General features: G+C 44.2%; 1 protein-coding gene across 1 annotated transcript; it reads left to right on the top strand.

Annotated features, from left to right (window-relative positions):
* The first annotated feature begins 6,126 nt into the window (after window positions 1–6,126).
* Window positions 6,127–22,429, top strand: AHCY (adenosylhomocysteinase). Its single transcript, XM_018556169.1, is given in 9 exon segments — window positions 6,127–6,239; window positions 10,977–11,167; window positions 15,610–15,685; window positions 15,793–15,945; window positions 16,934–17,046; window positions 17,172–17,410; window positions 17,921–18,083; window positions 19,393–19,587; window positions 22,168–22,429. Coding segments are annotated over 9 exon segments (1,290 nt in total). The 5' UTR covers window positions 6,127–6,211; the 3' UTR covers window positions 22,300–22,429.
* Window positions 22,430–26,207: the final 3,778 nt, after the last annotated feature.

Below are 26,207 nucleotides of genomic sequence, written 5' to 3'. Positions count from 1 at the left end.
GCGAGTTACAGCTCGGGGTATACTGAGACGCCACAGTATACCGCAGCTGAAGCGGATCCCAACAATTATATCTGTATCCGCTCAGCTGTGTGAGTGACAGCTGGCTCTGCCTATCTAGAGACAGAGCCAGCTGTACCCGCCCCCTCCCCCATCCGATCTGCCAGTCAGCCTCATAGTTCTCAACACCTCATAGTTCTCCTTTAAGCCAAAAACAACTACGCATTAAATTCCTTCACCTATCAATGGAGTGATAAAGTGACGATGGCACTCTCAGCCTCAACCTGCATGGAGATTTTCCAGCTTCAAGGACAACAATCTAAGTGCCAACAGACTGAAAGTGATGGTGACTAGGGCTGCCATGACTTTATGGAAACATGCACCTAGGAAATGTCTGTTACACTTGCCGCCATGATAAGAAATTCCTCCAAAACCCGTTTTTTTAAAGTTGTCACCAGAACAGTTGTCCTTTTTTGGAAGGTTTACCCTCACCTCCGGTTTCCAGTGGAAATAGTCATTAGGACAGCTACAAAGGGAGAAACTCCACAGTGACACAGAGAACAATAATTAAATAATGTGCATTTGTTAATTTTAAAGCACCATTGGAAGTCCTGGCAGGTATTCTACAAGCACTATTGGAAGTCCTGGCAGGGATTCTAGGAGCATTATTGGAAGTCCCGGCAAGGATTCTAGTAGCACTATTGGAAGTTACGTTGCCGCACGCGTGCGCAATGACGTCATCGCGCATGCGCGGTCATCTTATTGATGCCTGCCACCAAGATGGCTGCCGGCCGAGAGAGGAGGGGACATTCACCCGGCGGGATGAGGTATGCAGCCGGGTTCCCTCCTCTCTCCTGACACTGTCGGGTTCTTGGTCCGTGACTGACTGCCCGACTCTTCATAAGGGGTGGCACCAAAATTACTAGATTTTTATGCTGGGTTTCTAAAAGGGGAAGGGTGGGTCCACTTAAAAAGCAGACATTGCATTTTGGCAGAAAGTCCGCTTCAAGTGGGATTCATTAGTATTCCCCTTTGCCCTTCACCTGGCTGCTACATAAAAGGTTATGTACAGAGATGAGGGGAGGAGGAGCTGGGTCAGCATAGAGAGTAAATAGACACTCCCAGAAGTGGAGAGGGCAGAGGGCTATGACATGCAAGGAGGGATGGAGCTCTGCTAGGGAACTGACTCTCCTGGAGTAGTAACATTTTCTGCCAAGTTTGAAGGCATGTTGCAAGTGAATAAAAAATAATGTATGGAAAGGAAAATACTGCAAGCAAGTATTTGAAATACTCAGTTTTTCTGTCCTTTTAACTTGCAAGTTTGAAAGCTGGTGAAATGTTCTAATTAAAGGCTTATTTATTAACTGAACAGACCTGAAGACAGAGTTGATAGGTTACTGAGGTCCGTATAATCAGCAATTCTTGACATAATAAATACAGACAATGTATAAGTAACATTAAAGGAGAACTATGGGGTTAAGGCTTTTCCCCATAGTTCTCCTTAGGGTAACGGGAGGACACAAACTAGCGTCCTCCCGTCACCCTAGGCTCAGTATACCGCGAGTTACAGCTCGGGGTATACTGAGACGCCACAGTATACCGCAGCTGAAGCGGATCCCAACAATTATATCTGTATCCGCTCAGCTGTGTGAGTGACAGCTGGCTCTGCCTATCTAGAGACAGAGCCAGCTGTACCCGCCCCCTCCCCCATCCGATCTGCCAGTCAGCCTCATAGTTCTCAACACCTCATAGTTCTCCTTTAAGCCAAAAACAACTACGCATTAAATTCCTTCACCTATCAATGGAGTGATAAAGTGACGATGGCACTCTCAGCCTCAACCTGCATGGAGATTTTCCAGCTTCAAGGACAACAATCTAAGTGCCAACAGACTGAAAGTGATGGTGACTAGGGCTGCCATGACTTTATGGAAACATGCACCTAGGAAATGTCTGTTACACTTGCCGCCATGATAAGAAATTCCTCCAAAACCCGTTTTTTTAAAGTTGTCACCAGAACAGTTGTCCTTTTTTGGAAGGTTTACCCTCACCTCCGGTTTCCAGTGGAAATAGTCATTAGGACAGCTACAAAGGGAGAAACTCCACAGTGACACAGAGAACAATAATTAAATAATGTGCATTTGTTAATTTTAAAGCACCATTGGAAGTCCTGGCAGGTATTCTACAAGCACTATTGGAAGTCCTGGCAGGGATTCTAGGAGCATTATTGGAAGTCCCGGCAAGGATTCTAGTAGCACTATTGGAAGTCCTGGAAGGGATTCTAGGAGCATTATTGGAAGTCCTGGCAGGGATTCTAGGAGCACTATTGGAAGTCCTGGCAGGGATTCTACAAGCACTATTGGAAGTCCTGGCAGGAATTCTACGAGCACCATTGGAAGTCCTGGCGGGGATTCTATGAGCACTATTAGAAGTCCTGGCAGGGATTCTACAAGCACCATTTGAAGTCCTGGCAGGGATTCTACAAGCACCATTGGAAGTCCTGGCAGGGATTCTATGAACACTATTAGAAGTACTGGCAGGGATTCTACGAGCACTATTGGAAGTCCTGGCAGGGATTCTACGAGCACTATTGGAAGTACTGGCAGGGATTCACTGAGCACTATTGGAAGTCCTGGCAGGATTCTATGAGTACTATTGGAAGTCCAGGCAGGGATTCTACGAGTACTATTGAAAGTCCTGGCAGGGATTCAACGAGCACTATTGGAAGTCCTGGCAGGGATTCTACGAGCACTATTGTAAGTCCTGGCAGGGATTCTACGAGCACTATTGGAAGTACTGGCAGGGATTCACTGAGCACTATTGGAAGTCCTGGCAGGATTCTATGAGTACTATTGGAAGTCCAGGCAGGGATTCTACGAGTACTATTGAAAGTCCTGGCAGGGATTCAACGAGCACTATTGGAAGTCCTGGCAGGGATTCTACGAGCACTATTGTAAGTCCTGGCAGGGATTCTACGAGCACTATTGGAAGTACTGGCAGTGAATCACTGAGCACTATTGGAAGTGCTGGCAGGATTCTACGAGTACTATTGGAAGTCCTGGCAGGGATTCTGGGAGTACACATGCCAAATACACCTTTAAGTCTCTAAGTGTATAAAGGAACCATTCAAACATCCTATGAACTATGCAGGTTGTTCTGAGAGGAGGAAGCACTACTCCCCATGAACCAGTACCTGGGTATGTGAATTTCATAAGTGTAAAAAGAGGAACGTGGTTGTGTTACTAGGTCTAAAGTCATCCCACAACCAGCCAGACCTCGAAACCTTCCAAGATGGCAGTGTGCATCCCAGCCACAGGGGGGAGCTGCTGTATGAGCCACAGGTCTCATATCCGCAGCAGGCGTGAATTATATGGAGCTCTGTACTATTCGGCATAGGCAAAAGTATAGATTTTGAAGTGCCTCAACCCTCTGCCTGAAGTTCTGCTTTAACAATGTGTTCACCTAACCTTTGAGTCAGATTTAGCAGTGCACTTTGCTGTTACAACATCACACAATTTCTGACGCTTCTAGAAAGGATGTAAAAGGTCACCATTCCCTACCAGTGCTTACTGATCCAGCTAGTTTATCGGTCAGTTGCACCATACTATTGACAATAGATTTGTCTATGAATGATCTTTTCAGTGTGTCTCTTGAAATGTAATCATTGACAAGTCGGTGACTTTATTTTTTTTGACCTCATTTACATGGGGCATGTTGCCCCACACAGCATGAAAGGCCGATGTTAGATGGGCCTGGAGTTGTAGGAAGAAGTGTGCGGGCAGCTCATCGATGTAGACGCAGAAGTTGTAAGCCCTTACACGTTGCTTCCTGCAGCTCCGAGTTTTGACAGTCGTACATCAGCTGAAATTAGCCGTACATCGGCTGCCCGGTCAGCCGAACATGCTCTGGATGTTCGGCTGAGCCGAAGTGCAGAAGGACTTCGACTGAGCCGATCCAACATCTGGATCGGCTGAGCCGAAGCTCCGGCAGCTCACTGGCTGCCGTTCACGCCTATTCACGTAGGGGCCGAACGACAGTGGATAAATAGCCGAATGTTGCCGGAGTAATTTATTACACGCCACACATTTATTACTGGAGCAATTTTTACACACCACACATTAAAAGCTGTATTTGTGGGTAGAAAACTGTTTTTAACTTTCATTTTATAAAAGCGGAGGCCCTGTGGAATATAAAAAAAATGCCAGTTGCAATTTTTAATTTTGCTTAAATGTTTATCAAATGGATATTTTTAGGAACAAATACACTAAAGTAAATTGTAGTGCACACAAACACAATATAATGCCCAGTTTTTTGGTAAAATATGAAAGATGGGGTTGCTTCGGGTATATGGACACCAAACATGTCAAGGCTTAAAATTTTGCACGCCTGTGAAATTGCAAAGAACTACAGTACCCAAAACGACATTATAAAAGCCTTTACTGCTCATCAGTTTAGAGTTATCAGTGAGTGATGGCCCTAGAATAACTGCGCTCACACCAATGTTTGTAACAATATGGTTCCATTGTTTTTGCATGGCGTACTCGACACATGTTTGCGTTTACACGAGGGCGGAGGGGTTTAAAATGTTTTCATGTTTGTTTATTTCGTCAGTGTTTTTTTGTATAACACACTATTTCCATTTTTTTTTCTTTTTAACTTTATTAATAGTGTACATGGTGTACACTCCATTCAGGCACCCCAGACCGGTGACTTCCATCGCAGTGACCTGCACAAGAAAAGCACAGGTCACAATTGTTTTCAATGTCCTCGATTCACACTAAAACATGGGCATGATGGGCGGTGCGCTACGCTGTTGAAAAAATGCAGACATGGAGTAGGCAATGCTGATGTGCAACTACAAGTCTCATGAGGCATTGCAAGACTTTGACAGCCACATGTATGAATCCCAGAGGAAGAGGCATGGTGGGATTTGTTGTTTCACCACAGCTGGAGGTTGCTTCTCCCTGAGCTCTAACGCATTGCACACTCCTGCAGCATATGTTCACACCTGTTAGTATGTAAACACGCGGAGCTTTTGTGTGTCATGCGCCTATGTAAGGAAGCTCATTCATTTCAATGTGTGACAAACATAGTAAGCCCCCATTCACACCTGAGCATAGCAGGAACGCACATCGCGGCTATGCGCATTTCCCAGTCATTTTTCATTTGGCACGTGTCCCTTTTGAGTTTCCAGGAAAGAAGTGTATGTCACAATTGTGCAACATGCATTCTGCATTTGTTCCCCCCACGCGTGTGAGAAAGACGCATTTGCTCGCCCCCGTTTTCCATGTTTGCGCACGGCTGTCAAAGCACGCACTTTTATGCGTGTTTGATGCAAGATCATGAGCACCCATGTGTGAAAAGGGTCTACTCTAAACCCGTGAGATACTCCATGCAAAGCGAAGCGTGGACATTTGCATGCCATGTACAAGAGCTTGAGTAGCTGAGCGCGGCAAGACTTCCTCCGCCAATCGGCTCACTCGTATTAACTCAGTGGATTCCGAATTCTGACGCGCATTAGCCAATTGGCTGAAAATGTATTTTGTTTCATCTCGGCATGCTCAACTATGTCAGCTTCTGCAAGCTTACACGCCAGTGCGAAATTGCACTTGCCAAATGCAGTGTGTCAAGAAGCTAATGTGGCCGTGAGCTTTGCGCGTTTGCACAAGTTTTTGCTACATCTGGAGTGCTGTTACCAAAGAAACGTGCACAAAATCACGTGATTCTGTGCACGTTCGCGCTCACAGCCAGACTAATGTAGCCATGCAAAGCGCAGTTAAAAAACACGTGTCATGGTGTGGACGAGCCATACTACTGACCCCTATCAGTGAAGCTGCACTGCTGTCACCCCTCCCGGGTGGTTCAGACCATTCAGCGGGCATTGCAGATGAACAATCATTAATCGGAACACAAACACTATCACAGCTGCACCTTTGGCCGCTGATTGGTGACGTCACCGGGCTCCAAGGTCCACAGGCCAGCCAATAGTCGCCTCCGCCACGGAGGCTGCGCCTGTCAATCCTCCGTCCCCGATTGGCTTTGCTTTCCGCCCTTCAAAGCCGCGACCCGCCCGGCTGGCGGTCAGATGACACAGTCCCCGCCTCTTTCACTACCTTATATGGAATAGAGCGGGTTATTCTTAAAGGGAACCCGGCAGCACGCCTTCTCTTCGTTTGCTGGCTCAGTGGCTCGTGGTGTGATCTCTCTACCGCTCATCATGTCTGACAAGCTGCCCTACAAAGTTGGTAAGAACGCGGGCAACGATCCGGCTCTTCCCGGGGGGGATGCTTTACCGGTGGCGGTCCGAAGGTTTGGTTGGTAATGTGCTGCAGGGGAAGGAGAAATGTGCTGCAGACCCAGCACGGGGAGGCTTAAGTGCAGAATATGTAACAGCTGCATGATCATAGCTGGCCTCTAGCTGATGGGTCTCCAGCTGCAGAGGCACTACAAGAACCAGCATGCACTAGGCATCCATGCTATGACCAATGGGGGCATAGATCAGCCAACCCAGATCTTACAATCCGCAGCCATTAGAGGTTGCATGACTCCAGGGTGATGGCAGGACAGGTAAGGAAATATTTGACTTTGTTAGTGTCCTGTAATCAGGTGATTGTAAGGTAAATATCTGATTTGTACAATGGGAGATGGCCTTCTGTGTGTGCTGGGTACACTGCAATATTTTAATGGCAAAATCACCTGATGTGTGTCAACTACATAATTAATGCTGAACTCCCGAGTACTTTTATTGAAATCTATTCCTAAACAGTCACCAAATGATATAAATCCAGTTTGTATCCCAAATAGTGGTGACATCATCACTGTGCTGTACATAGCCAGTGCAGAGCTGTGGGAGGGGCTCAGGCTGCCTCCAGAATGGGGGTGTAGACTAGACCAGTCACCCTGCCAAAGAACAGAGCAGCAGTGAGTGGTCTTTATTACAGGAAGATGCTTCATGCTGGATTTACGGCACTTATCTGGACACAAAGTACAATGTGAATACACACGGCTCTTGTATTTAGACAATATTTGCTTATCCCAGACTTGCTTACTATTAAACTAAACAATCGGATTATACAATCTTGACTTTACCTAAACCGTCCATTCAATTTGTATGAAATCAAGCAGGCTCTTGTACTACATAGTTGATGGTAGCTTGGTACATCTCCTGTAAAGGAGCTCTCTGTAATAAAGACCGCTCACTGCTGCGCTCTCTCTTTTTTCAGGGTGACTGGTCTTGCCTCCGCCCCCCTCCTGTAATAAAGAGATGGTACGATCGGATTGTATAGTGTGTAGTCTGGCTTTAGAGCAGTGTGCAGTATTTGTAGTCATTCATTGATTTGTACAGATGGGTTGTACGCAGCACATGTGTGCCTTGTTTTACAATTTAGTGGTTACTACGTTATTTCTGGGTAGCATGATGTGATTTGGTCCGAATAGAAGATCTAGGGCAAATCTTTGTGCACTGACTCCCTTCCTCCCTGGAGGAGGATGACAAGGTGGTGAACTGTACTGTAGTCTTCCATGCTCCTGATGTAATCATGGCTGTGTACCGTTTCATGTGGATTGCATGCTGCTACTAGCCCCAGCTCTCCACCCCAGGGGCTCATGGGAGTTGTAGTGGCATGGACAGTCAGCTGCGTGCTGCTTTGTTGTCTGAAACTACATTTCCCAGCATGCTCCATACCCGGCAGCTTCCACGATTTGGCACATGCTGTAACAGGATCTGACAGCAGCCGACCTGCACAGTTTCTGCATTAACCTTTTATTATACAAGAGATTAGCAGCCGTGCGCCTCTTGTCAGGCTGTAGCCGGGGTTTTTGGGTCATTGGTTTACGGCGCGCGCTCTTGTATAAAGGGAAATGCATTTGCAATATGCTAATTAGGCAGAATGAGATGGCTTCGGGCTGTTCTGGTTGCATAAAGCAAATGGAATGTGAATACTTGTATAAGAGGGTGTGCACGTTTTTGTTTTAAGGTTTGACTGAAGTGGCCCTGTTGACATATGACAACCTGTCGTTAGAGGTTCTAACGATCTGTATTTGTTCCAGGCCAGTAACTGAAAATTAAAGCAGCAGTAGGATAGCCAGGCAACTAGCATTTTCAGAGGTAAAAAATGGCGTGCATGTGTGTTTTGGGGATGTACCGAAACTAGTATCGGTCCCGATACTGAATATTTGGGCGAGTACTAGTGCAGACTGCAGTGCTGGATCCACTGGTTGGCACATCCAGACCTGGCTCGGGACCACAATTGGTGCTGAATTTGGCCGACCTATAAAGGCACTACAATAAATAATTTGGCTTGGATCGAATTTTGATTCCTGCCATTGTTTGGCTAGATGAGGTGTCGGGCACGGTGCATAAACATGCTGACTTAGCTAATGGGCGCATGGGATGGTCTCATGAATGATTGTTCAGTGAACATGTCTTCTGTCTGAGCCTAGCAAATGCCTTCTGACTACTGCTGCACTGCCAGGATCTGCAGAACATTCTTATACGTGAAAATGCGCATTCATGAAGGACTTGGTGGCACTAGGCCATTCTTAGCCTAGCAGGTCAGTGAATCTGAAAGATATATTTTATTCCTTTTTAGTGGGAAATTTGTTTTGTACTTTCTGTGTAAATATTTTCTTAATGGGTACCACAACAAAAAAATATATTTTATAAGATTTTCATATTTAAAGAAGCATGTGTATACTTGCTTGAGTCTCTTCAGTGTATAATTTCTTTTGGATCTCTGCATTTATTTTAAAACCATTCCTACTTTATCTCTGTAAAGGAGCTCTCTGTAATAAAGACCGCTCACTGCTGCGCTCTCTCCTTTTGCAGGGTGACTGGTCTTGCCTCCGCCCCCTCCTGTAATAAAGACCAGTCACTGCTCTCCTTGTGCAGGATAACCGGTCTTGTCTCCACCCCCTCTAGTTTTCTGCAGGCAGCCTGTAGTGGGTGGGGCCTGCTGGACTCCTACGACAGCTCTGCTCTCTGCACAGGTAATGTGCAGTGTGGTGATTGCTTTACAAGAGAATATTCAAAGGCATTTGGTCCACACAGTGGATTTATAGCCGCTGCGATTTGAGGAATCTATTAAAGGAGAACTATGGGGTTAGTGCTTTTCCCCATAGTTCTCCTTAGGGTAACGGGAGGACACAAACTAGCGTCCTCCCGTCACCCTAAGCTCAGTATACCGTGAGCTTCAGCTCGCGGTATACTGAGGCGCTGAAGCGGATCCCAACAATTATGTCTGGATCCGCCCAGCTGCGTGTGTGACAGCTGGCTCTGCCTATCTAGAGGCAGAGCCAGCTGTACCCGCCCTCTCCCCTGTCCGTTCCTCCAGTCAGCGCTGGAGGAGGGGGAATCCAGTCCCTCCCCTGTCACGGCAGAGAGCTGTGGCAGGATCGGCAAAGTGAGCGAACGCCGCTTTGTGTTCGTTCACTTCCCGATCTACTGAGCCGACCTGTGACAGTGACAGTCTCATTGTCACAGGTCGGCTATGAGGTGAGTGAAAAGCACTCGCCTCATAGTTCTCCTTTAAAGCTGAATTCCAATTGGAATGAGCAGTAGGACACGAACATTCACCCTCTAACAGGATGACCATGTCCAGGTCACTAAGAAAGAACAACAACCAACAAAAAAAATCTTACCCCTGCACTCAAAGGGTTAAGTGCTAGGTTTTGCTTGGGGTCATTGTACTCACCCGATCCTCTGAGCTGGGGGGGGTCCTTAGACTGCTGCAGTGGAGGGGAGTGCAGGGCCCCAGTGCAAGGGTCAAAAATTTACCCCAAGTTCTGTTTTAAAAATTACAGCTGGCGCCTAACTTGTGACGGGATGCCTGGTACCCCGACTGGGTACCTCCGTCAGAAATCGGCTTCCCCTCCTTGTTTTAAAAATTACAGCTGGCGCCTAACTTGTGACGGGATGCCTGGTACCCCGACTGGGTACCTCTGTCAGAAATCGGCTTCCCCTCCGCTGGAACATGAATTCCAGTCTCCTCAGCCCAAACCTGCCTAATTGCTGGAGAGAAAGCTAAACTCCTTAAACATCAGACCACACCAATGTTGAAGTGGAAACCAAGAACTACTTTTATTGAAGAAAGCACACAGTTTATACCTCACAGAATCAGATAAGCGTTCAGTGTGCTGAACGGTTTCCACCCCTAGAGAGCCGGGTGCCGCTTTGGGATTGCTCAAGCACACACTCTTTGAACCTAATGACTGTCCTTAATTAGATGAGTTTGATCATCCCAAACAATGGCCACTCCAGACAGCCTGCTGCCTATAATGAACACAGGGTCACTTAAATGTAATGCCAGGGGAAACGTGCAGTATTTTCACTCCACACAAATCTAGGAGAATGGTTCCATGTAACCCAAGAGGTCTGAGGGGGGTCTCCATTGTTCTAGATACATAGTCAGTAGGAAGGAGGCCAACCCTCAGGCTCCTCCAGCAGCCCCAGTGACGGTTCAGTCCCGTCGCATAACCTTTTAAAGGTTTTTCCCTAGTTGTCGATGGAGTTGGCTTCTAAAGGAAGAAGAAAAAATTAGAGCTGCAGCTAACGATTATTTTCAAAATCGATTAGTTAGCCGATTATTAAGTTCGATTAATCGGTTAATCGGATAAACAATAAAATAACGTTTAAAAAATGGCTCCAGTGATGGGACTACTAGTTTGTATTGAGGTTGTAGTCCATCACAGGAGCAAGCTTGGAGCGGTGGAAGTAAAAATATAATCGATTATGTCGATTAGTTGTTGCAGCCCTAGAAAAAATGAGCTTGCTGGTGCCTGGAATCCATAATTACTGTCCCCCTGGGTTATAGTTTTACCATTTTTATTGAATGTGTAAAGTGTGCTTTATGGGCTGTTCAATGTCGGGAGACCTGCAGTCTTGCTCTGGGTAGGATACATTATAATATCTGCAGTAATCTGGTGTTTATCATTGAGCAGCCGCTGTTGGTTGACATGCAGTTAAAGCTTTGTTTCTGTTCTAGCTGACATCACCCTGGCCGAATGGGGCAGGAAAGCCATCGAAATTGCAGAAAATGAAATGCCTGGCCTGATGAAGATGAGGGAGATGCACTCGAAGACCAAACCCCTGAAAGGCGCCCGGATTGCTGGCTGTCTGCACATGACTCTCCAGACTGCTGTGCTCATAGAGACCCTGACAGCGCTGGGGGCTGAGGTACGGACTGGGTAAAGGGGGGGCTGTTTTTATTTTAAATTACCATATTTGACGGCTTATAAGGTGACTGGGCGTATAAGAACCCCCCCCTAATTTTTCAGTTAAAACATAGGTTTTGGCCTATACTCGTCGTAAAAGATGAGTATAGCCCAAAATGTTTAAATACACATTTGTCAGCCCACATTATCTGCAGTAATCTGGTGTTTATCATTGAGCAGCCGCTGTTGGTTGACATGCAGTTAAAGCTTTGTTTCTGTTCTAGCTGACATCACCCTGGCCGAATGGGGCAGGAAAGCCATCGAAATTGCAGAAAATGAAATGCCTGGCCTGATGAAGATGAGGGAGATGCACTCGAAGACCAAACCCCTGAAAGGCGCCCGGATTGCTGGCTGTCTGCACATGACTCTCCAGACTGCTGTGCTCATAGAGACCCTGACAGCGCTGGGGGCTGAGGTACGGACTGGGTAAAGGGGGGGCTGTTTTTATTTTAAATTACCATATTTGACGGCTTATAAGGTGACTGGGCGTATAAGAACCCCCCCTAATTTTTCAGTTAAAACATAGGTTTTGGCCTATACTCGTCGTAAAAGATGAGTATAGCCCAAAATGTTTAAATACACTTGTCAGCCCACAGGATGTGCGGTAATACTGTATGTTCGGTAGCTTCGGCTGCATACAGTATACCACGCTAATGACCCCAGTGCCTCCCATGGTTTTAGACCACCCCACAGCATCCTGTCATCTAGTGACTCCAGTGCACCCCAGAGCATCCTATGTCGCCTAGTTGCCCCAGGGTACCCTGTGCCCTAAACGGCATACTGTGTTCTCTAGTGACCCCAGTGCACCCTGTTGTGTCCTGAGACACCTGTGCACCCCAGTATCTTCTCATCTAGTGACCTCCCACTAATCTGTCAGCCCGCTGGATGTGCAGTAATACTGTATGTACGGTAGCTTCGGCTACATACAATATACTGAGCTGAGCTATTCACGGCGAGCGATGTATTCTATTAATGAATACAAAGCCTGCTCGGATTGGCAGAGGTTGTGTACATCGCTCGCCGTGATTGGCTCAGCGTGGTATACTGTATGTAGCCGAAGCTACCGTACATGCAGTATTACAGCACATCCAGCGGTCTGACAGATTAGATTGTATACCCGGCGTATAAGACGACCCCCGATTTTGGGGGGGATATCTTAAGCATACAAAGTCGTCTTATATGCCGGTAAATACGGTAACTATTGTACAATGAGGGAAGCAACTGTTAAATTGTAAAATGATTTCTGTTCTGGTTTCCTGGCTGCTTATAGGCAAAGTAACAGTCTCTCACTACCGATGCTCTGAGGGATTTAAAGTTGAACTCTAGGCATAATGGTTACCATTGCAGTGGGGCTCTCCCTGCATTGCAGGGCTTAAAGAAGAACTCTGAGCAAGTAAAACGCATACCCTTGTAGTGGGGTTACCCTGCACTGCAAGGGTTAAGTGTATATTTTGTCTAGGGTGCTTTTACTTGCTTGATCCTTGATCCCGCACTAGTCAGCGTTCACCTCTTGCCCTCCTACCTGGCTATGAAATGTTGCTTGGTGTCCTCAGTGGACCTGCGTAAGTTAGTATAAGCAAGCTAACTGCTACCCAGTGTGTTTTTTTTTTTGTGTTTTTTTTGTTTGTTTTTTTTTTTCCTTTTAATGCACTTTACTGTGATCTAGGTCTGTTTTGCAGTACAGCTTGCACTTACCATTCAAGTAATGGCAGACTAGACTTGCATTAGGTGTCTCATAGCTCATTCACATTGCAGCATGATGCCTTTGCTTTGTTGGCTGAAATTCCTGTAAGTGCCAGGGGCCATTCTAGGCAACCAGTGCTAAGGTGGGCTATCATTGCTGGCCTTTTTTTGAAAATGTTACTTGACTGGCTTTCAAGCTTATCCAGGGGCTTTATTTGTCACTGACTCAAAACAAGGCTGTCGAACAGGAGTTCTGATGGTGACTGAGTCCTGATGGGGAAAGCCAGGTAAGAAGCATTTTCAGAAAATGCAGGATATCTCCTTCATAGAAGTCTCCTTCATAGAAGTAGTAACCTGCCCTTAGTTAAAATGTCCACTGTCAGAAACTGTAAAAGAATAAGGTATACAAAGCCTGCAATTATCTAGATTGCTGTTACTAAACCTTTCTAAAGGTCTTTATTTTAGATTCATGGTTTGCAGAAGAATTGGCATTCCACCCATGTGACAATGGCCAGGTCTGTCGATGGGTTACTTTGACCTTGGACATTTGTCTCCAGTAAGACGTAAAAAGACTTTGAGGGAACTCGAGGCTGCGCTCCGAGGACAGATCCTGCAAGAGGACGTGCTGATTTAGGCTGTTGGTTATTTGCACACTTTAATTGTTTCCTGCGCATATAGGTCTGCTGTACTAGAAGGTCTCTCCAGGATTCGACCACCTGCATGTCTGATATTGTGCAATCCATCACGTTGCAATGTAACTTAAGAAGGCTATTTGGGGCAGAGGAAGCTGGGAGATTCCTCAGCCTCTGATATTGTGTGGTAGAGGCGGCAGCTGGGACAATGGCAAAAGAGAGCTTTGCGTAGGTTGACCTGCTAAACATTGATCGCTTGTATGTAAACAGCCATTGCTGGCTGTTTACATGCTTACAGTTTCCCCTCTCGTATGCGTCTTAAGACGCCCTCCCGCTCCTAGCAGACGTCCGTCCGGCTGTTCACAAACGGCCATGGACGGAAGGTGGTTAAAGGGACCAATGCCAAGTAGGCTATTGTGGTTTGTTCAGACCAGGGAGTGGTATCTAACCATTCTAAAACGTGCTAGTGGAAGTTGCTGGGGAAAATGTGTAAGGCATGCCCCCTCTTCCCAAATCTTTAGGGTCGCTGTTGGTAGGAAAAAAAGGAGGAACTAAATGCTGCTCGTGGGGATTAAATAAAAACTAGAGGTGCAGTTTTACTGATCTACCAGCTTTAGTACTTTGAGCTACTGACTTGGCGTTGACTTTCATGGTCTGCATACTTGTTACTGTGTTACTGACCCAGAAAGTAGTGAACACAGGGTTGTTGTAACATCCAGGCATTTTGGGTCAGCAATGGTAGCCCCCATATTTCTCTGACAGGATTACTTTAGGAGAAGCACAGAGGCAGCTTACAGACCTACCTCTATGTGGGTGCGGGTGGCGGGTGCAGTCATTGAAGTATATTAGTGTATGAGCCATCACATTGAAGCTGTAACTCCAGTGCAAACATCTTTCTTTTAGTTTTGTAATTTGTTCTGGTTACATTTCCTCTCCATTCCTGTATAGTGACAGGAACAGGGGTAAGATCCTGCAGTGGGGACAGTCATGAATGGCAGTCAGCCCATCCAAAAGCGATGGCTTAGTTCTAAGATGAGACACCCTTTAGGCTTTTATGGAGACATACCTCTGCAATGATTCCCATTCACCATTGTGTGTTCCAGCTCTGCCTGTTACATTTTCTTATATCCTCAAATTATAAACTCGACCAGGAGCATGGGAGCCACTCATAATGGCCACAGCAGAAGTGGTAATCAGGATGTTAACCCCTTGGCATTTTGTCGCTCAAGGAAAGTGCAACAAAACCATCAAGACACATCATCCCATTAATTTCCATGGCCCCTGCTTACATGTGAGCAATTTGCCTCAAGCGGCAAAACACCAGAGGCTGGAAAAAGTACACGAGCGTCTTCTTTTTTTGGCAGATTACAGCGCTTTTCGTTCCCATAGACGTCAGTGGGAAACTTCACGACAAAACACTTGAAATGCAAGTTTCCTGGTGTTTCCTAAAGAAGTCTATGGGACCAAAAACCAGCTTTGTGTACTTTTTCCAGCAACAGGCATTTTTCTGCTTGTGACAATGCTCAGGTGTTTACAGGGGCCATAGAAATGAATGGGATTCCTTGTCTTGAGCATTCTGTTGCCCTTAGCTTTCAGTGACCACTCCTAGGCATGAACAAGGGACTAAGGGATGCAAGAAATGTGTCAGGTGGCATAACTTCAGCAACTATCAAAATTGAGTTATCAATCTGGGTGGACTTGCCTTTCATCAAAATAAAATAACTGGGATTCTACTTTAACATCTACAGTAATTATGAATTGCCTTGTATGGAAGCAAACCTTTATGAATTGAACTTTTTTTTTTTTGTATAGTACATTATTGCTTTGTACCTCTGCATTGTTATTCTACGCCACTAGGTGTCGCCTTTATATAAGCTTTGTCTGGGCATATTCAGAATTTGTAGTTTGTACTTTATCATGCTGCACAGGAGGCGCAGCATTGCAGGTCAGCTGTGTTGGAGAGCTGTTCTGTGCCAAGTGTTGTGATCCCTTCTAAACCACCAGATTTTGCATACTGGAGCCAGGTCATGGAATAATCATGCACTTGATGTACTCTTCCATTAAACATTACTGACTTTGCTTCTTGCAGGTGCAGTGGTCAAGCTGTAATATCTTCTCTACCCAGGATCATGCTGCTGCAGCCATTGCTAAGACCGGGGTCCCAGGTGAGACGGAAGCTTCTGTTGTGGAACAAAGCGAACACACATTTTAATTGCATTTCTAATTTATCTGATGTAAGTGGGCTCTGTTTAATCCAGCTGTTTCCATGCAGTTTACGCCTGGAAGGGGGAGACCGATGAAGAGTACATCTGGTGCATTGAGCAGACCCTGTACTTCCCTGATGGCAAACCACTCAACATGATCCTTGATGACGGAGGAGATCTCACGAACCTTGTTCACACCAAACATCCAGATTTGCTGAAAGGTGATTTAAGACTGGAAATCCATTCCATTGATGAGCTGCGGTTTATAATGTGACCACTAGGTGGTGGTGTTGTGTAGCTGACCTGTAGAATACATACATAAGCGATGGCTCCTTATTGGCTTACGAAATGCACCACGAGTGATGAAGATGCACTAAAATACATTCAGTTAGTCAGTAAAGCTCGGTTTTCACTATCCTGCCATGATAAATGGTTTGCTAGGTACAATAGCAAGCCAACTGCAAAGCTGTGGAAAGCAGAAAAGGAGTTCTTTATAATATCCCTCCCTGTTATTAACCGCTTGCACTTTTATTGCTGAACTCCAAGCCGTAGTAACTGATACTATGGAAGAGATAGTGACATATGCAGTCTGTCAATGGCAATAACAGCAGTTTTTGTTTTTCAGGGTTAAGAGATCAGACCAATAAACTTCTATTAATTTTTTTAATAGGCAAACTGTCAAGCAAAAGCAATTTTTTACAGGGGTTTGCATAATATTGCACTGCCAAGGATAGATGAAGATATACATTATAAAAATTTATTGGCAGTATAAATAGGCTTTTAACCTGAGGTTTATGTATAATGTTGGTACATGCTTCACAAGGCCAGTGTGTTGTGTCCTTTACTAGGTCATAGTGGGTGAACAAAGGTTGACGGCATTCACACTCTGCAGTTATGGTGGGCTGCAATCTCCTAGTTAATTATATTGGTTTTAGATTCCAAAAAGTAAAAATGGTTTCACATATTGACGTGGTTGTAGAAAAATTCTCAGGATATCTTTAAAACAAATCTTGGTACATGTTGCACAAGGCTAATAGGCTCAATGTCCTCTGAGATAAACCCCTTGTCACAAGAGCTGCATGTCATGTCATATAAAGGTAGAAAACCATTGCCTTGTAATTACTTTTTTTTCTCTTTATGATCTGGCTTTAAAAATTTAAATTTAAAAAAAATACAGCCAATCCAGTTTTTTTTCCCTCTTTCCTGTAGGCATTAAGGGAATCTCTGAAGAGACGACCACAGGAGTGCACAACCTCTACAAAATGAAGGCTGATGGGTCCTTAAAAATACCCGCCATTAATGTCAATGATTCTGTGACAAAGGTAACTTCACAGCATGTCTTTGCCTGATTCATTAAAGGTTAAATAGTGTAATGAAAAATGGTGCATTAATTGCGGCGAGGACTTGATATCTGACATGTTAATGCATTTTTATTCCCCCCCCCAAGAGCAAATTTGATAACCTGTACGGTTGCCGAGAGTCTCTGATTGATGGTATCAAGCGAGCTACTGATGTGATGATTGCAGGGAAGGTTGCAGTGGTTGCAGGGTATGGCGATGTTGGAAAAGGTTGTGCTCAAGCTTTAAGAGCCTTTGGTGCACGTGTCATCATTACCGAGATAGACCCCATCAATGCTCTGCAGGCAGCCATGGAAGGTGAGGACAATGGAACACTTTTTCCCCAAATGTGTATTTAAACTCTTGCGTAAGTAGTTGAATGAAAATAAATGCCACTGGGCAAAACAGAGCAGAGGTAGCCAAACTCGGGCCATCCAGCTGTGGTAAAACTACAAATCCCATGACTCTCCTCCGGGAGAATCTTGCAATGCCTCATGGGTTTTGTAGTTCCACCACAGCTGGGAGGGCTGGCGTTTGGCTTAAAGGGTAATTCCAGTTTCCTACCACATGTGGCAAGAAGCATTTCTTATTGGTCATATGTCTGTTTTATAGTGATGTCACATATTTGGTAATCCGTCTTAAAATACTCCAACTGTCTTTCTTGGCTGCCCAGGAATACAGATGCACAGCACTGTAAACCTGTCTCAAAGACATTGCTGAACGAGAGGCAGCCTGATTTGTGAACAATTGTCTGTAATTTGCTTCATAAATGCCCTCATTCTGTCAAAGTGGTGCTTTAGAGCAGCTGATGAGCTTGTAGTTAATCTGTTGCATGATCTGTATCGCTTCTCCTGTTTAGCCCTGCCTTGTCATGCGACTGAATTTCTAAATATTGCCCCATAGTCATCCACCACTTGATGTTCCAATGACCTCTAAATGTGTGTATTGGCCACTTTGATGTTGAACTCGATGTAAAATGGTTGAATGAAAATTCTGATAAGAAAGTTAACATCAAGCCGCAGGTAAACAATGGCCACGTTTATGCTTTACCCTTTGGAGGGAGGTGGGGGATGTTAAATCTATAGCATGGGCACTTCCAGTATGAACCTGTCATAGCTCCCATATTGTGGCAAAGCTGGGGACAAGGGTTGCATCAATGACTGGTATAGAATCTGGTCATTCCAGATATCTGTATGCATGGTGAGGGGTGTTTTTGTACAGCTGCTGACCTCTGAAAATTTGCTTTACTTGGCTTTTATGCTGATCTACTGGTTTCTGTACAGAAACCACATTGGCGAAGTCAGATGTCCCTATTTGAATACTTGGGGTTATTTAATGAATGTATTGATGACAGGCCAGGTAGCTAGCATTTTCAGATGAAATCTGGTATTTTATGATCTAACCTTTTATCAATCAGTAAAGTTTTAACTTGCATTGTACATTACTTTAGCTCCACTTCTGACCACCAGGGGATGCGTGGATAGCTGCATACTAGTATTGGTGAACCGGTCACCAGAGGGCTATCGAGGCAACAACTGCTTACCTCCTGAGCCTCCTCCAAAATGCAGGTGGTACAGAATATCTCTTACAACAATAATCGGTGCTGGTGGAGACAAACAGTTCAGTGAGCTTCACACTTGGGTGGTACACTGTGGTGTCAATCAATGCTCAAAGCCAGAAACTTTGCTTAGACCTTAATAGATTGTGGAATGTAGTATAAAGCAAGACCACACACTGCCTGCAGAAAGACCCGCTGCACACAAATTGTAGACTTTTTGGAGGTCAGATGCAGAAGGGTGGAGACTAGTATCAGGATGGTGCAATGCTATAGATCTATATCGGCTTCCTTTAGGAAAAAAATGTTCAGTTCACAAAAATAGTGTGGTGCGAATGGCAGAGCATCAAACTACTGGATATATTGCAGTAAAAGAATGTGCATGTTACCGCCGTTTACTTGTGTGAACGTGCCAATAGTTTGTTTTTCTAAGCCAATTTCAACCCCCCACTTGTCAGTATGACATCCTGAAAGAGCCAACCAGCCCAGGAGGTTATCGACCACTGGATTTCTAGCAGGGTCTATGCCACCCCCCCCACACCACCCCGCTTCGACTTGTATAACAATGGTATATTTAATACACTAGAAGAGTGAAGATAAGATCGGTTTATTGCTGGGTTTACATACATGTTAATGTTTTTGTTAAAAAGGGTTTCTTTAATTTATTGTACTGTAAGTTTGTCAGCCAATATACTATATGTATTAGGCAATCATTGTCTTTAGATTCGCTTTCATTTGGAGAAGTGGGTACCAATGAAACTCTTGCCTTTCTACAGGTGGACCGCTACCTCCTGAAAAATGGACGCCACATTATACTGCTTGCTGAAGGCCGTTTAGTAAACTTGGGATGTGCCATGGGCCACCCGAGCTTTGTCATGAGCAATTCCTTCACCAACCAAGTCATGGCACAGCTTGAATTGTGGACCAACACCGATAAATATCCTGTAGGAGTGTACTTCCTGCCCAAGAAGGTAGGTTCCATAGCTGTTGACATCCATGGCAGTATTGTAGAATGTATGCTGACCTTTTTGATTTGACTTGTGTCAGAAGCCATAGCGTAGAGTAACACCTAATCTCCCTGTTCCCATAGATGTATATTTTCCAGATGGAGTGACAACGGTCTATCTCACCTCCATACAGCCAAACGTTAGTTGGTCAGAGCTCTGCTCATGTGTATATACACTACCTGACTGAACAGTTAGATTCTGATTTTATCTAATCAGATTTTAAGAAATATTTGGATAGGCCTCAACATCTAAAATTCCATTTTGCTCTAGATAAGTTTGATTACCCATTATGAAGTGTGTGGTCTTCCTGAGCAATGCATTACATGCAGTCGGATACTACCACTAGATAATCTTGCTTATCTAAATCTGGTTGTACATTCATACATGGTCAATTACTTTGTAAGGTGGTCGTGACTGGGCATTAATTGAATTGATTATGTTACTGTTCCTTTTACTATATAGCTGAGGTGTTTAAAGGAGAATGTACAGTCAGTCATGTAATGTGTGCTTGGCTCAGCCCTTGAGGCAAGATAACACCTAGCTATAGGCCACTAGCTGACACCTCATTAAGGTTATGAAGTTATAACTGTTCCTGAATGATTGGGGTGTGATAATGGTGGTAAAACCTAAGGTGATACCGCATGGTTTCAATTATTCATGAATTACACAGCAGACCATAGACTGGTCATGTGGTGCTGTTCCCTACAGGGAGTCTATAAATAGCTAGCTGGACCTTCTGATGGGGCATACCTTGGCAATTAGTGACCCACTTGCAAATTTCCTAGGCAGTAGAGCTTAAAGTCTGGCAGTTTACACTCTACCAGCTGACATTTTGCTTTAATATTTGCCATGGTTGATGGGAATTTCAATAATTCAACCTCCTTTCTAGCCATTTAATTGCGGACTCCCCGCCGCCTCTTTAAATTGCCTCTTTGTGTTGACGCCAAGAGAAGGCAGAGCAGCCTAGAAGGCTTGGGTCAGTCTTGTGCAGCTGGATCTGGTTGTTTTAAATGACAAATGGGAAATTGGCTGAATAATTGCTAGGGAAACCTTTTTTAATTAAACGAGGGCACATAAAAGGGTAATGTTTTTGTGTTGTATAGATAAAACGGGAGGCGGGATTTTGTAATGGAGCACTGACGGGTTATATGTGTAACCTCTTGACCTTGACATTGGTCCATTGCATTGTTTAACACATGCACATTGATGCATTCTGTGTTGCACTTTTAACGTGTTGCATTTAAAACCCATGGCGACTTATTTGCCTACACCCTACAGCTTTTAAATGGCCTCTGTGTTGCTGCCAAGTGGAGTCTAAGCAACCTAGAAGTATTAGGATGGTCTTGTGCGTGCAACAGCAGCTTTATCTGGTCTAAAACAAAAATGGAAAATTGCTGTAATTATTTGTGAAATGTTTTATAGCCTTTTTAATGTTCTAAAGGAGAGCACATGTAAGCAGCGCAAAAAGTATTTGACTCTCCAGTATTGGTGCTTAGTATTCGGGGCATTTTCAAGAGTATGCGTGAATATGCTCAGTATCGGCACTTACTGGTATCAGTAAATGCCTATAAAGCAATGATGGGTTCTTGGGGTGGCAGCAAACTATTCTATTCAAAATCGATTTTTAATCGGATAAATATAATGGCTAATTTTATATTGAGATTTGTAGTCCATCACGGGAGCAAGCTTGAAGTGGGGATAAAGTGTGGTGTGTGTGTAAAATTATACAGCAATCCATGCAGAATGGCACTGGCTATAGAGGACTGCAAATCCCAGCAATAATACATTATACAGCAGAATACCACCAGCTATAGAGGAATACTACAATTCCCAGCAATAATACATTATAAATATTGTATAATGTGTTGCTGGGATTGTATTTCTCTATAGCTGATGATACATTGCACTGTATAATATAGAGGAATACAAATCCCACTATCCCAGCAATACATTGATACAGCAAATTGTGCAATGTGGGGGAAAGTGTAGGCAGCCTTCCCTAAACAGTCTCCCAGCAACTTCCGAGATCGTGGGCCTGTCGGCAGCTGCCGTCCTCCTTGCTCCTCCTTCTCCCCGCCTCGATCATGGATGCAGGCGGCCGGGTCAAAGTTGGGTGAGGAGGGGAAGCGGGATGTGGAGCAGCAGGGCAACTAATCGCTGATGGAAAAGGCTGTCGACATTTCCCATCAATTGATAAATTACTAAAGTCGATTAGTTGTTGCCGCCCTAGTTCTCAGCATGTTTGGGGACTTCAGGCGCAATAGGCGTATCGGGAGCAGCACTGCAAAATCTGCTGAATTTTTTAAAGATGGAAAGACAGACTAGGTAAGACTTTTCAAATCACACTTGCTGAAAATAGAACACAGGATTACACTGAATACAACCAATTCTTAAGCTTTCAGTATTTTTCACAGTGGTGTTCTGCAGAATATACCCTTTCCTTGAATGACTGTTTACTATTCTGGTTATACCATACTAACTTTGTAAGGAATATTAAAGACAAATCTCTGTGCATGCCTAATTATTTATTGCTACTTTTTGCAGCTTGATGAAGCCGTGGCAGCTGCTCATCTCGATAAGCTTGGGGTGAAACTGACTAAGCTTTCAGACAAGCAAGCCAAGTACCTTGGCCTAGAAAAGGAAGGACCCTTCAAACCTGAACACTACAGATACTGAGAATCGACTACAAGAGCCAAAGATGACCTAGCAGAAATCACGCCTTCAACATCCCTCTGCTTTTCCTCATGATCCCAAACGGTTGACCTCCTGCAACACTGGTTCAAAACACTTTCTGGTTCCATAGTTTCCTCTTGGCAGTGTGGAAGATGCCTCTTGCATTGTATTGCATTGTAGCGATGTATTACATTTGATAAATGAGTCTCTTGTAAACCCTGAGTAGCCAACATGTTCCCCTTTTCTGGGACAATACTGGTGCAAGCGACCCTGGCTATAACTTATTTATACTGTCTGCTACAGGCCTTGCTTGCTTACGATGCCCTGTGCCTACCATTGTTGACTGGGCATCCTTAGATGCTGGCAAGATTAGGTTTCCTAACCACAAAACAGAAGATTGTCAGGGCTCAAACAATTTGCCCCATCTGACTCAGTACACCAAGAATCAACAAATGGAAAATGGTGGTTCAGGCCTAGTTGTCCACATAGAAAACATTTGCATGGTGCTAAAAACTGTAGCTGGTGTCAAAAATAATATAAACCTTTTGTCTAATTTCAGTTCTGGATGAGTCATCAATGGTTCATAGAGCTCTTAACTAAAGACTGGATGATCTGTTAAAATGCAGAGCAGAGTGCACTGGCAAGCAAGTAAATTTTAATAAAATATCAAATGCTAATCGCCATCCAAGAATACAAGCTTATCAATGCATACAAAGTCATCAGCAGTCTGTTCAGCATGGTTAGTACATCACTGCATCTGGTATCTAATAGTGGCTAACCTGTTACTGAGGCCGTGTCCCCTTATCAGTCTGGGTGGCTGTGTGCAGCACCAGGCCATTGTCTTTGTTTGCCGTGCAAACAATCTAGCCCTGGGCACTGCAAAATATAGTCAAATGGCAGTTTTTCTTTCACTTTACACAAAAACACTCAAAAGTTTCCCATGCCATTTTTTTAAATGTCAACCATGGAACACATCCATCTGACCTTAAACCAATTAACACATCTAACTTCAAAGCAGCAAGACTGCAGTTAATTTGTTCCTTTATATCTAGAGACAGATAAAGGTAAAATGGGATCTTAGGTAAGATAACAGGTTAGATCTCATATCCTTTTGATTGCTATTAATAAGGACTGAAATAGGTACAAAGAAGCAGCCACAATTGTGTTGCTTGTACTGGCATAGCTCAATCAGCCTGCCACTAGGTCCATCCTTCCTTGCGAACTCCTAGGCCCGATGCACAACTTTGACCCATTACGTTATCCTCTTGGTTTACTGTGGGAGCATGAAGGTTGCATCTTGGCCCTCTAGACATCCTTTAGGTGCTGGCTAGAGTACCTTTTGTAGATGACTTGGCTCTGCTCATACTCCTACCTTTCACTGGTACAGATATTGCTTCTGGCTACATCATGCCAAGTGAGCTACTTTAACCATTGTAGGAACCAGATTTTACACCAAGTGCATGATTACTCAGCTGTAGCCTGCTGAGAAGAATCGGTCACAAGGCCAAAATTGTCATCTGCCAGAAGCATGAGTACAAAGTAAGTATGTGTCACAGACATGGTCATAGATTATTTCTTTAAAAAAAAAAAGTGAATTTATGTGGTAATACAAGAGATGATTGGTGGAGCTCTTTTAAAGTCTGAGCAGTGTTCTACATCCAAAGCCCAGCTTGAAATCAAGTGGAATGTTAATGGGTACGTAATCTAACCATAGAGCCCAGACTTGTATGTTTTTCTACATGTAATAAATTAGTTTGGTAAATGGTTGCAAATTTATAATCCTGCCATTATAAAATAGATGCCATGTGTGTATCAAGCGCAGTTTCATGGTTTTATTAAAGTCAGGTTTTTTCGGGGCGGTGTCTGACTGGCGATCTGACACGTAGGGCTTTTTCTTAGCGGAGAACTGCTATTGCTATTTTTATCACGTAAAGCGAGTATGGATTGCTATCCTGTTAGGGGAAGGGGGGGAAGAACCATTTAGTTGTTCTGAAAGTTGATCACTGTCCACTGAGGCTGTGTATTTTACATTTTTCTTGCATGTTTTTGGGTGACCATGCATTATAGAAAATCAGCCATAATGATGTAGCCTGTTTTCTCCATTCTTTGCAGATTATGAAATCTTGTGAGACTTTAGACATGCACTGCTGTTCAGAGGGGGGATGTCTAGAAATTACAGGCATCACACTATATATTCTAGCATAAGGGGCTTGTTGGAATGTTGCTGATAGCCAGCTTCTCTTAGGGCAGCAACCCTTATCGTCACTGAGCTGGTCGGGAAGGGACTATGGGTTGGTGCTTGAGCACTACTAAAGGAGAAATGGCTCCCTGACTGCCTAAGGTATTCTAAGGGTACATTTGGGCTTTTATGTCAAGAGCTGTACATTAAATAGATAACTCATTGCATAGAAGGTACAATTATTATTTTGCTCTGTGACCTAAACTAACCGTCCTTGCTCATCCCAGATCCATACTTTCCTAGAGCAGAAGACCACAGCCCATATGAGTTGTCAGTGAAATCATCTTTCTCCTGACCGTGCATGGGCAGTAGTAGGGCATCGACAAGGTTTTCTACTGCATTGGGCCAACTAGGCGACAAGATTCTGGGCTGTGATCATGCAATCCAGGAAAGTATACATCTGAACAGGGAGGGAGGCTTCTTTAGGTCAACATGGCAAAGTAGAACTGTACTGCCGTTGAAATTACAGTGATCCTTTAAAATCACCTTTTCTAGAATGTAATTTGTTGTAAATTGTTGTGATGAATTAGGCCTGGTTCACACCTGTACGTTTTGTATCGCGTTCAACGCTCTACAAAACGCTCAAACATGAACATCCCATTGTTTTCTACGTATATTGGTTACACCTTGCTGTATTTCAGCCCGTCCTGAACGCGCTACAAAACGGCCTACGCCTGAAAAGGTACATGAGCTGTGTTTTTGTCGCGCGTTTCCATTGGGATACAGCCAAGTAGCCCTCAGAAATGGGTGTTTGTCGTGTGTTTTTTTTACCGCGAATCGCGGTAAAAACGCGCATCACGAAATGCGCATATTCGATATGCCTAGGTGTGCGGCTAGATGGCAGGTTTGTGGACTGTGTACATGTGTCGCCTAGGTTTCTAACCTACACATGGTGAAGGACGCCAGGGCTAAGTTCTGGTCTCGGTCCTGGAGCCTGAAGGCTTTGTAGAGCTTTGGGTGGGATAACACTTCCATTCCTTAGTCCACATCTTACCTGTTAGCCAGTCCTTACTAATTAGTCTCAGCTGCTCAGAGGCCATTTAATATCTCTCTTTTAGTCTAAAGGTGACCATACACTGTACAACCTTCGGGATTTCCTGCAATTCTCGTACGAGAATCGAGCAGTGTATGGGCACCTTATTCCTGGGTGTTCCGGTCTCATGCATGGTTTACAGCTGCCAATACCATGAGGCGGTCCCACCTACATAAGTAACACCAACAATATGTCTAATTTTCACATTATTTTCCCAGATTTGCTTATCATCAATTATTTATATAATCATACATGTGCATTATAAACATGAAAAAGCACATGTTTGTGAAAGGATTAGTCCGAGGAGGAGCTCATAATTTATATAAAATATCTCTCTATTGTCCGTGACACACAGATGGCGTCAAATGTGAATTACGAGTAAGTTGGCTTGCTCTGGGGTCTGATCATCCAGTTGTAAAGCCTGTGTTTGTAATATGGTTACTAACGGGAGTAAAGGCATCATAAGAGCTCATTGTTTTTATACAATGCAAATCACATGCGTTCAGTATATAAACCTAAAACATGATTATTAATTCCAGTCAACACAGGGACCCAAGCATGTATTCTCTGAAAAGTAAGTATGAAAATGCTTCACATATAAAGTTCTAGATATTTTAAAGATTCAAGACCCGAAAAGGC

This window comes from Nanorana parkeri, unplaced genomic scaffold (assembly GCF_000935625.1).
Source record: "Nanorana parkeri isolate BGI_ZX_2015 unplaced genomic scaffold, ASM93562v1 scaffold227, whole genome shotgun sequence".
NCBI classification, from domain to species: Eukaryota; Metazoa; Chordata; class Amphibia; order Anura; family Dicroglossidae; genus Nanorana; species Nanorana parkeri.
This window is presented reverse-complemented; position numbering and strand designations above follow the sequence as displayed.